Raw genomic sequence first — 12,657 nt, 5'->3', positions numbered from 1 at the left:
TCCAAGATATACGCTAACCAGAAAGCAAAGGAGCAGCTTTGCAAACCAGTGTCATAGTGCTTCACAATCACTTGCATGTTGCATGGATTTTTTCAAATAAGTTCACAAAGGACATTTGTATAGTTAAAGGTGTTTATTGTTCATTTAGGTTGTGCATAGTTTACATGAGAGTCCTCATCCTTCTGAATGAGCCAACCATGGGGTTCTGGCAGCCCCATTCTCCGCAGGCCCTGTACTCTCCAGGGCGCAGGAAATACTGGCGTCCCCTGTAGTTAGGGTGCTCGTAGAAGATCCAGAAACCCTCGTTGATGTTGCAGGAGTAAATGTCACGGAAGCGGAAGCGGTCGTGCACGTTGGGGCAGTCATCGCTGAACTCCATGGTCTGTCCCATCATGTCAGGCCTGTTGTAGATCCTCATCCTGTAGGCTCCTCTGTACTGTTTGTGAAAAAAGAAAGTTCTGATTATTATGCTATTTTGGTAGGCGTGAACCCCAGAGATCATTCAATGGAACTTTCACACCCTGAACTCGTTTCTTTTACTTTGAATTGAAGTGAGTAACTTGTACTGCTTGGTTTCTTTGAGTAAGGAGCTACTCATGAGAATGAGCAATAAGTCTTTTGGTGCATGACAGAATTAGTTTTCATTTATTTTTTCAGCCCTAAACTGCCAGAAACACTCAATGCAACTAACATAATTAGAATGAAGGCACCAAGTCTTATGGGGGGTGGTGTATCACATTCCTTTTAACAGGCTGACTGGGTCTCTCCTTATGGGTCTTGCAGCAGATACTTTTTAATGCTATGACCCTCCTGTTAATGCCTGACATCAAAGGGGCCAATGATTGACATCCATTTCTAAAGCAGTATTTGATGTTACAAGGTGAGTGGTGTGGTGGGGACTACCAATCCTATCTGTCTGTTTGATTGACTTACGGGGGAGAACATTTGGCAGGAGCGGATGCAGTTGTTGAAGCCCATCCAGGTGTGGAAGTCGGGGTACTCGCCGGGGCCCAGGATGTACTGGTATCCGTTGTAGTGAGGCTTCTCATAGGCCACCAGGTGTCCACCATTGACACGGATGGAGTTGCAGCAGTTGAAGTGCCTGAAGGTGTCCATGCAGTCACTGCTGCACTCCCATTGACGGCCCTGGAAGTTGCGGCCTTCGTAGAAGATAATCTGGAAAAAAAACAAAGGAGAGAGCAGCATGTATTAGCACTCAATTTAATGTTAGACATATACATTTACTAGTTGCAATTCTCACGAATGGGCTGTAGGGGACACTGCTCTCCCTTGAACAAACTCAATTACTTTTGCATGAGTCCTTAGTGTGAACATGGCTCACCACCTGTCTGCCGCATATTATTTTAAGCGTGTGATGGGCAATTGAGGATGATTTCAGAACAACTCATTGTATGCTTTTCCAATCTGAGCACATACTGTCAACATTTCACATTTTAGGGAGACAGAAATTGTCGCTGTCACACAAATACAATGAAGCTGTCACATTCATATGCCACATAATTGTTGATCTCCACAGACGCTTCCCTTTTAAACTCCTATCTGTGTATTTTCCCCTTCAAAAATATGTCATCCAGAGTTAGTAGTCCATTCTGATATTCGTTCCCTGCGTTTTCTTTCCCTGTCGAAATTTGAATCTCGTTCCCAAATCATGCCATTTTCCCTTCTTCACATCTGCGTCAAAGCTGTTACCATATTGCATGTGATCTCATACCTTTCCCATGGTTACTGGAGTCTGGATGCTATGCACACCGTATCCCTAGACACACTTACATGTCCTTTTATACTGTCCCACTAACGGGGAGGCCTCTGACACGTCAGGGACTACTACTCTTTACCTTTTCAGATGCCAACTACTGTTCCCTTTGTCCGATGGCCCACGGATAACTTTTCTCCAGTCTACTAGAGTTTACCTATAGAATTGACATCTCTCCCACCCCCTCCCAAACATGAATACCACACAAGTGCTATTCTGTGTTTGTATGACCCTGTGATGCATCCCTTTTGAAATGTCACACAATAGATCTGTAGGTATGTGGCCCCCCAACAACAAAGCCTTTAAAGTGTACATTGAGTTAGGTCACTTTTGGGGGGCACTCTCTAAACTAGTACTTAACCATGTCATGATTTTCATTTTAATTTTCTTGCCTGCGTGGAAAATTGTAACATAGGTTGTTTTCATTCACTCTAACTTTCAGTGAGCTCCAATTGGTGCTTTCCCTAAATGGTATGGGTTACAATTGTTTTTCAATTCCCATTAAAGGAAAGTGTTGTTGATACTGTGGACTAAGTCAAGCTTTTTCTGTTGATGTAATCTACAGTGATCTACTGTGGTCTCTTTTTGCTTCCATAGCCTGCAGGAATGCTATGATGCCAGAAGGGATTGGTCTGTTTGCAGATGTACAGGCAGAACCGCTCAGTGTGTTTGTGCAATACAAAAGGAGAGGTTTGGGGCATCTGTATGTTTAAGTGTTTGTATGAAATGATAGATGTTTGAACTTGGAGTCTTTGGCTTGTAAGCATAGCCCAGAGCTGAAGAGGAAAAGGCCAGAAAGAGTAGCCGTCATGTATTGTGTTTCCAAAGCCCAGCTGATGCCAGAAAGGTCAGTCTCATCCTTTAGTCTTTCATGAGGATAAAGGGCTTGCACACCCTCTCCACTTTGTGTGCTTTTGCAGTTTCAACTGTGTAAAAAAGGCAAATGTTTTCACATAGCACAATAGCCATTATGTTCCTGGGCAAAAAACATTGCTACTGTGGTAGTATACCCAGAGCCATATGACACTGGTTCAGTGCTAAGGAACAGTGTTGATAAGCTTTTGCTCCTTTGATCATTCATTGACTTGAAACTCTCATAGGCTTCAATAGCTTTCATGTTTTGAAGCTGCACTCTTTTTCCATGACATAAGTAGATCATTGATATCCTTTCATCACAGTGTGAAGCGTAATTGTGGCAGATTATCAGATGGGATGTTGTTTTGTGAATTTCTAGAGCAAATATTTACTCCCACAGGAAAGGTTTTATCAGAACATATAAGAAAACAAATGTTTAGATTTTTTCCTCATACTATATTCATTCATAGATTAATGATTTCTTTCATCATGCCTAATGAAGGTAAAATCTTTGTACTCGGTCTTGATGCGAGAGGGCAGCGGAATGACAGGGACACCATTCTCTGCCTGTAAAGCACTTGTTCAAGCTCTGCGTGATACAGTAGCAAGCGTTGGCTTTTAGAATTCTGGGACTCTTACCAGCTCCAAGGCTGCTGCTCAGCCTGACCTTTGACCTGTGTATTGAGGGAAGACCAACTGAGTTGCAATAAAAATGTCTTAAACCAAGAGAAAGAAACTACGACTGCCGCTGCCATTGTTCTCGTTTTTTTCATCACCGAGGTACATCAGCTAACCCTAACTCATTAGTCGGGACCTCGGCTCTCTCCATATTACGGTGGCTTCCAGAGGGGAACCTTGTTTCACAGGCTCTCAAATGATCATCTTTAGCTGTGCTACAAGACATCTCCTCCCCACCCTGAAGGGAAAGGAACATCACAGAGGGCCTCGCCTGCGTTCTCAGTTCCCCCTGGAGGAGAAGAAAGCTACCCGCTGTGGAGCATTCTACTCTTCATCTCAGGATGATGGAAGAAAAGGAAAGGAGATGGGGAGCAGAGTGGGGGGCTAGATATGCAACTCCATTGTGTCCGAGGAATCTCATCGTGCAATCGGTGTAAATCGCCAGGGAGATGACGACACCATTAGCCCGCAGAATGACTGTCAGTCGGGGGACCTTTGTGATTGATGTGCACCCAACAGAGATATGGAGAAACTTTGACGGATAGCAAACCCCGGCACTAGTTAACTTGCAACCTTTTTTCATCTACCCGGCTTCCAAAAGAAGAACCCATTCGTGTCGCTGATACCTAATTAGAATGTGAATGTGCAATCCACTCAGCAGAGCACAATGCAGGTCAGAGGAGACTACTTTCAATTCAAAACAAATCATATTCCCTTAATCCAAACCATGGTGTCTCTGGCCCCTGCCATATACAATAAGTCTCACCCCTAAAATGTTGTAGGCAGAGATAGGAGAGCAGGCGTGCTTGGTCGTTCTTGCAATGTGCTCTTATACTGAACAGTCATTACAAAAAACACTCTTGCACTGCGGTGTAAACAAGGGGGTATGTGTGAGCTTTTTGCTCCTGAGAACTAGCTAATCTGGTGCTGAAAATGTGGTACGATTCGAGGGGGGGACACTCGCCAAAACGGTCAAATGAGGACCTTTTCTTTTGCTGAGAGATCATCCTCTCCATTCTTTCTGTCAGAAAATCTCCAGGCATCCTCTCCTCTCTTGTCACTGCCAGCGCCCAGGCTCTATCGGGTATTGCCAGACGCAGGAGCCACTATGAGCCCGTGCCAGGCCCAGGATTTACCGCCATGCGTCTGATGTGCTCCATCTTTTTTTTTGCTGGGGGATAATTAAAAGAGGAAATGGTGTTGGAAGAACAGAGTGGAAAAGCAGGAGGAGCTTTGGACCGAGCAAATGGATGCAGCTGTCAATTATGTGGAGTTGTTGATATGTTGTTTGTTTGTTTTTTTCTTTTTGAGATTATGTGTTGAACTGTTTCCCCATCAGGATTTAGTTTTAAAGTTTTTGGTAAATCTCCGCTCCGTACATTTAATAATTAAAAACACATTTAGGCTAATTAAAAACTTCTCTTAGCAATGACAACACCATTAAGATTTTCTCTTTTGAGTTTGATTCTATGACCTGCATGTGATCATTTAAGTCCAACTGTAGAAAAAAAAAGACATTTGCAAACATCTACACAACTACTGTTTATCTAAGATTATATCAGTTGTATAACCTTTGTCTATTTAATGAGAATGCAGTTTTGAACACTTCTTCACTTCTTCTTCACTGTTTTGTCTTTTGCCCAGAAATGATGTATTTCTTCTGTAAGATGGATTGTCTTCACACGTCAGTACAAGCTGTCTCCTTGAAAACCTGCAGGGTTCGAATCATTCCAAGCATCTTCCTTTATTTGACTAAGCCGTTTTGATATGCTCCACCATGCAGCATGACCCAAACTCTGAAAAAGCAGGACAACTCTTTCGTCTCTCGGCAGACGCACCTGGGGGAGTTATATGGCTTTCAGTTGCTCTCACTCCTCATCTCCGCGTTCTGTTTTGACATGGCGTGTCTCCCCACGCCCCAAAGCTTTAAAGGTTTAAAGAGCAACTTTTCACACTGTAATCCAGGTGCCTTTCAAACAAGTCACGCTGTTTACTGACACATGACAAAAAAGTTCAACCCCCCTCTCATCTCTCCGCTTACAAGACTGTATCTCACCTCGTAGTCTGGTAGTTATTCCTCCAGAGCGCTCTGAACAAACAGCGTCTCAGCGAGAAGGGGCCCCTTGCCTTTCACCTCGCGCTAAATTTGTAATCACATGTGATGCTGTTGTTCACTTCTTCAAATTTGTCATCAAAGCAAATGTGTTCTGACAACAGCTAGTGACAAGTGCACCAGAGGAGAGGCAGCAAATCAGCTCTTTCACACCGCATATAAATTATTGATCATGTGCCCCCTACCACCCACCCAACCCCACCCTCTCTACCCCAGCAAGAAGACACCTTGTGATAATGAAATACATCAATTTAAAAAATAAATAATAAACTGGAGTCGGCTCCATTGTTGCAAAGCCTTAAGAGCTTGATTGACTGCCTGCACATTTTCCTCTTTGGCAGTCAGGCAGATCAAAGGAGGTTTCCTCTTATTGCCCAAGGCCACTTGCAATTTATTTAGAGGAGCAGTGCTGCTGTCCCAGCAGGTAACATTATTGGGCAGAGGCACTCAGGATAATCATAGTTTTGAGGTGCCTCTCAAATCCCACCTCTGCTGGCTCTATCATGCATGCGCAAAAAATACACCAATATGATTAACTGAAATCCTTCCTTATTATGGTAAATTAAGCAATAGATAAGACTACATTAATGTCCTCACGTTGAATATCAAGTTGCTCAAAGGCAGCTACCTCTGCTGCCCTAAATATGTTAGGTGGAATGGCTTTGGCTAAATATGTCAACATATTGAATAGGATTTTTTTTTTTTCCTTCAGAATTAATTTTTATGTTTAAAGATATATACAATATCCTCCAATATAAAAAGTACAGAACAAGGAAAGGCATTTTTATATAACAATCGACAGTATTCTCACGGGGGAAATATGTTCCATGATGCGGCTTTTCTGTGAAAATGTACAGTAAATATGATTGATTGAAGGGGTTTAATCATTTGCAGGGATAAACACATGGAGGACAAACAGTGTGTTGTTATCCAGTCACATGAAAGAACAAGTCACATTTTAATGGGACAAATGTTGCTTGTAGTGCATGACACCTAAATAACATTACTTTGATAATCAGTTTTTTCAAAGGATTTTCCTGTACACGTACACCGCATAAATAATACAGAACAGAGAGCATAATAATGGGATGCCTTTTTTTTGTCCAGGTGCACTCGGTTGTTTTTGAACATCCGGTTTAAAATTATATACTAAATCTTGGATCACTTTCTTAGAAGACCCAGTTAAAACAAACTATTCTGAGCATTTACAGTACCAGTTTTATTTGCCATGTATTTTTATATCACCTTTTACAACTTGCCCACCAGAAATATTTTAAATTATTCCTCAAGTTAGTAAAATGTACAAGAAATTCCCTTTCATTAGATTAAGAAATATTACTGTTTGTCTAAAAAAAAAAAACAGACAAATAAATGTGTGAAGATGTTTTTTAATTGTTTATTCTTGTGTGTGTCCGTGCTGCAGATGTTAAATTCTTAAGAACAAAGAAACATGATTTAAAAAATGTTGCGATAATCTAGACTTAATCCCCCAACAGCAGTAGCCCCTTTTTGAGGAGCTGAATATAAAATAAAAGCCATGTATTTATGTAAATGAGCTTGATTGATCTTATTATAAAGCAATTAGATGAGACTTCACAGATAAGACAGGCTTGAAATAATATTTGAAATATGATTTTACTTGTACAGTCATCTTTGAGAAAGAACGTCTTGTTAATAAAAGGGACTTTTTTACATTTGGAAAAATACTGTAGAAAGTGAATTCACTCAAAATGTATTTAAATATATATATGCAGTTCAAGTCAGAAAAAACATATATGTTATGTATTAAAATAAAGATAAATGGAATAAGACCATTGGCTTTTTTGAACTGCAAACATATACATAGTAATATGTGCATTTATATTTATTTTTTATTGATTCAATGTAAACTGCACCTCATTTTAGATTTAGATTTATTTATTGTTCTTTGAAATGTTTGTTTGACTTTTTACTTTTTGGATATCCAATGTCACTTAGGCCTAAGGATTTGTAAAGAAAAAACCCATCTTTATGTTTGAATGAAACTCATTTCTATACAGGTTTTTGATATGCCAAAGGTTGGTCACAATTGATAGTTGTGGTTTTTCAGTAGTTTTAGGAGTGGAACTCAGTGTCTCTTCACAGTTGATCAGTTTCAGTAGATATCCCCGTTATTTTCTCAGGTAGTTCTAAGCACTAGAGGGCACTAGAAGCCAGAGCATTGGCTGTCTGCAGGATGGCTGTTTTAACTTCTTTATACCACAGCCTTATCTCTGAGTGGCTACTGTGTGTGTGTTTGTTTGCTTGCTTGTATACATTGTTGAGTTGGCTTGGACACACGTGTATAGACCTGAGTTAGACAATGGCATCAGTTCATGTGCTACGTAAGACTATATGTGTGTCTGTGTCAGTGCCATGGCTTGCGTCTGTTCTGAGGCCTATCAGTGCTCGGACATAGTTTTACCAAGGGAGAAGCAAAAAAACACAACAACAAAAAATAACAAAAAAACATTCATTAACAGGCTGACATGACCTGTGTCCCAGGACACATGCAGGCTGTGTACTTGTTTAGGGAAGTGACAAACACATTCACTCCACATACACACAGACTACAACCTTAAAGTTGATTTTAGACTGCTAGTTTCAAACAAACACAGAGTGGACACATACACACACACACACACACACACACACACACACACACACACACACACAAACACATACACACACACACACACACACATCATGGTCAAACAAAGTCTCAGATAGACAATGAACAGTAAGCTTTGTATAGCAGTTTGATGCCAGTGTGTGTTTTTGAACTGCAGATGTGGATGCTGACTGAAGGATCAGTGCACAAACTGCAGAGATGGCTGTCCTCCCCATAGGGTCTGGCACAGCCTGCTTGGGCCTTTATGTTGTGCCCCGTTTACACTCTTCACTTAGCCACATTGAAGAGGTGGCAGTGGTCTGTGTCTGTGTGTTGTGCCTGGGTGATCATTTCCCGCACATTGCACATATGCCACTCATTTGCTTGCAGGCAAAAGGTTGGCGCATACGCATTGTCAAAAGTTATTTCACTCGGGCACATGCAGGACAGCAGAGCAAAGAATCTAAATTGAGTTGTCCATTATCTTGTCAGGCATTGGAAGCCACAGATCTTGGATTTATGAATTCCACAGAAAAAAGTCTTATCTCTGTGGCAAGCACCGGTTTTCCATTCCTACTGGGAATTAATTGCACAACGACCATGAAGCGGAGGTATGCGAGATGGAATCAAGAATGTTATTAACATTCGGGCGCCGTTGTTTCTTGTTGAAGGATGGGGTAGTGTGTGAGATGCATAAGAGGCTTGACTTGATCTGGAGCGAGGCCTCGGAGGAGCAGGAGAGCGGCGGCGCTGTCCCTGGACTGTGGCAGAGAACGGGCCCCTCAGCAGCCTCCCTGCAAGACCCAAAGCTCCACTCAGGGGAGTTTCAACCAAATTAAAAAACAATGATACACCAAGGGAAAATCTAAAGCCAATTCCCATCATCAAGACCCACATTCTTCACTGTTTTGCTTTTAACTTTTGTTCCCCCCCCCCCTTTTCCCTTTCCCTTTTCTGTCTCTGACTCTCTCTCTCCCTCCGCACTGTTGTTTTCTAGTTTGTTTTCCAGCCGTACTCCTCTGGCTGTCGCCGAGCGCTACAGCCACTTTCAAAGGCTCCGCTGTCACGCGCCGCCTTTGAGTCCCGTTTGAAATTTGAACGTACATGTTGTCAGGGTGCCGTCAGGAGTGATTGACGGGTCCGTCCCAGAGCAACACCGGGCTTGGCAGGCTGGCTGTCTTTTGTCAGAGGCAGCCGAGAAGAAGCAACAAAGGGAAAAGGAGCAGAGGAGGAAAAAACATACATAAATAAAACAAAACTGCTCTTACCCATTTCTCAAATAAAGACCAAATTAGATTAATCTTAAGGCAGAGAAAGGCAGGCAAAGAAAGGGAATTGTGGAAAATGACTTGATATTTTTTCTTTCTGCTTTGTTCCCCCCACCATTGATGGTTGCACTGCTAAGACACCCTCTCAACAAGACCCCAAAGGCAGCACAGCAAGAGCTGTACATTTTAATGTTCATTATCACCTCCCTTCATTGCAGAGAAATTCCATAGTACATGGAGTTTGTCAGGGCTTCACCTTTGTTTGGAAACAGATAGGAGATGTTTTTGGCCTTGTCAGCAGCTGTGTTTTATATTAAAAACTGGTCACCACTTTTAATCCAGTTGCAGGATTAACAAATATTCTTCTACCTCAAAAATAACACTTGATTTTTCAGCATTGAAAGTGGATAAGAAAGGATTTTTTATGCCTGGAAATTCAAATAATGTATATATGAGAAATTGATAAAAATTTTCGATATCAGACTCAACAATGCCAGGTTCAGACAAAAACTCACTCTCTCTCCAGCCTCCCCCTCGCTGAGATTCAACCACTCGTGGATAAATGTATTTTTTGTGTTGTCACACGAAATGCCAGCCTCTACTTTTCTTCTATCTCCTTCTTCTGCAACACATTTTATTCTGAAGCCAAAAACACAAGAGGTGAAGCAGTATTTTTTTTTTACCTTGATAATATTTGATATTTTGCTTCATGCTTCTGTTGGACCTTTTTAGCAATTAGCCTATTTACCCTTTTGTGAATACTTTACGTGGCTATTGTTTTCCCACCGTCACAGGTCTCTTTTAAGCATTGCCAGATATGTTGTAATTTGTTTGTGGAGATAAAAGTCATTGATTACACTCGGCCCCCTTTTGACAATCCGAGAAATAAAAGTGCACCGTAAAAGTATTGAGTGTAACAGAGACTCTTTTAGATTCATGCCGACTATCAGAGCTGGGGTTGTAGGGTAGTATATAGCTGGGCTCCAGGCTCACTGCAGCAAACAACCCAGCCTACTAAAGTGTCTTTGAGCAAGACACTGAATCCTTGCCAGCTCCAGCCTGATCTCTGACCTCAGCCAGCACAAAAGCACAAAGAGACATTCTCCGAATAAAATCAAAAATAATGAGAATAGAGAGAATGGAGGGTTCATGTGAAAGTTGTGCAGAAAGTTTGTTTGAACGTTGCAATGGAGCGCTGCTGATTGATTCAGTGGTGTACATGAAAATGAGGGCATTAATAAGTCTCACGGCTTTGAAAATCAAGGACATCGTCGTCCCATCTCCCTCTTCTGTACAAGTGTGCCGCTCGGTGTGAAGGGAGTTGAACAACATCAGCCACCACAGGAACTGGAGCAGCAGAAATACAACTGTACACCACAGTGTTGAGCAAGCTGTTCCCTGTCAGTGACATGAAATCATGACATGAAATCTGCAAAGGGGCGGCATTGAGATGCAAACACTATGCGGAAGAGCATGGGGGTGCTGCAAAAATAAAAAGGACCTTGAAGCAATTTTAGAAGTGTAAGTGACCATGACTTGAAAGGAAGTGTTTTTTGCGGAGCTATGCAAGGGTTTATGACAATGAAATGACTTCATTTTGAGTTCCTGAATCCTTCTTTACATGTACAGGAAATATTATTATTATTTTTTTTAATGTGTGATTGTTAGTGTGTCCTCTTGGCTCATGTGTTGCAACCCGAAAAGTAAATAATTCCCTGGAATGAGGTATTAAGGTATAAAAATCCATCTATTTCAGCCGTAGACAACTGTCAACAACTACAGATTTGAATCAGAGGGGGAAAGTGTAAGCCTCGTAAAGAGTAAGGTTTGTTTTGCTTGTGTGGAGTACCGCACATGATGGGATGAGTGACTTTCACTCACTTGCTGAAAGGTTAGGCTTTTATTTCTGCCGGTATCTTTTTTATTTATTTCTTTAAAGAAAACATGTCTGCTGTTTGATAACTGCTTGACATTTGACAGTCCTTTCAGACCAATCAGACGAGTTGTTTTTTTATTTTTCATGTTGGCCAACTGGAGGAGCAGCAACAAGGAAAAAACATACAGTACTGTCACTTTCCTCAAGCCTATTCAAAGGCAGTCTTTGGCCACAGCTATCAACATCAGATACCACGAGCGGTTTGTTTCTTTTTCCCCCCTTTCATTTGTGTTTATTTTTCTCTTTTTCTGGACTAACCCACTCTGCTGACACCTCATCTCTACCATCAGAGCTGAGCTGAAGAAAAATCACTTTCCAGTGTCAAAAGTGTCAACCACCTAACCTTATTGCAGCTTTGCCACTATCCTTCTCCTCTCCACCTCTCTGCACTTCTCAGGATCTGCTCAGTTGGCTGCACTGAAGCACTGTGTTTTTTTCCCTTTGGGGTATTATCGCTATATCTTTCTTTATAGTTTCAGATTGTGTTCTACTGTAAATTATCAACTGTATGTTATCTTGGAGGAAAAGCGAAGAGCTAGAGGGATGCAACAAAGCCACCAGTCTCTCTGGTTACATAATTCATGTCAGCCATATTCAAATAAAATTTATCACATTGTCAATCATCGAGAAGCAAACGTGTGTGTGTGTGGTGTGTGTGTGCGTGTGCGTGCACGCAAGAGCACTGATAACTCTGAAGTGATAAATTAATAACGTCCTACCATGGGAGCAAGTGAATGAGCATGTTTAGTCATTCTGTTTGACAACAGAAGGAAACGGCCTATTCCGTGGGGTAGAAATCAAATTTCACACTTTTCACAGCTATTGTTCCCTCCTCCAAATGTTTTAAATATGAAGTCTTGCTCTAGCAGGGAAATGGCTCAAACAGAGCTTTGCAATGAAGTAACTTTTGTTTGGCCATAACGCAGCAGAACATTCTCCCAAGGAGAAAAAACAGTGAGTGGTCTGAATGTCCTTGGTTAAAGTGGAACTGTTGATTGAGGAAAATAATGGTTCATGACTTCTGTGTAGACTGGGGAATGCAGGAAGCGCCATATGTTTTTTATTTGGAAACATATTTTCTCTACATTTCTCTTTGTTTCTATTTCGAGGATACTGTTGATGTTTTACACATACATCATACATTATAGATTTTTTTGTTGTTGCTGTAAATGATTTTACCTGGTTGGCCTGTCGTACTTACATAGTTTAGATATATATCATTCTATAGTTAAATGGCAAGGAATCTTTCTCAAAGACATTTGTGATGTATTTAATCACATACACTCAAACAATGGCTCACACCCGTCTTCAAAACCAATGCTCTGCTGCAGCAGCTGTCCCGTCCCACACCTGCTCTTTGCTTCTTCACCATCCGTCTATGCAGGGGGATCTCGCCGAACATGT

At 41.5% G+C, this 12,657-nt stretch overlaps 2 protein-coding genes across 2 annotated transcripts in view; both read right to left on the bottom strand.

Annotated features, from left to right (window-relative positions):
- The window catches only part of crygmx (crystallin, gamma MX), a gene marked incomplete at both ends in the record, with an annotated part of 1,722 nt that extends 1,667 nt beyond the window's left edge, over positions 1–55 (bottom strand). Inside the window, one exon of the mRNA XM_080049737.1 lies at positions 47–55. Coding sequence (XP_079905863.1) covers positions 47–55 — 9 coding nt within the window. The remainder of the gene's footprint in view (positions 1–46) is intronic.
- A 105-nt stretch (positions 56–160) lies between these two features.
- Positions 161–1,206, bottom strand: crygmxl2 (crystallin, gamma MX, like 2; the record flags this gene model as incomplete). Its single annotated transcript, XM_080049101.1, has 2 exons — positions 161–436; positions 934–1,206. The coding sequence occupies 2 exons, from the start codon at positions 1,204–1,206 to the stop codon at positions 161–163; spliced, it is 549 nt and encodes a 182-aa protein (XP_079905227.1).
- Between the last annotated feature and the right edge of the window lie 11,451 nt (positions 1,207–12,657).

The sequence above is a fragment of the Ammodytes marinus genome (assembly GCF_949987685.1).
Source record: "Ammodytes marinus genome assembly, chromosome: 20".
Taxonomy (NCBI): Eukaryota; Metazoa; Chordata; class Actinopteri; order Uranoscopiformes; family Ammodytidae; genus Ammodytes; species Ammodytes marinus.
Note: the sequence above shows the minus strand (reverse complement) of the source record. Positions and strands in the feature narration are given on the sequence as shown.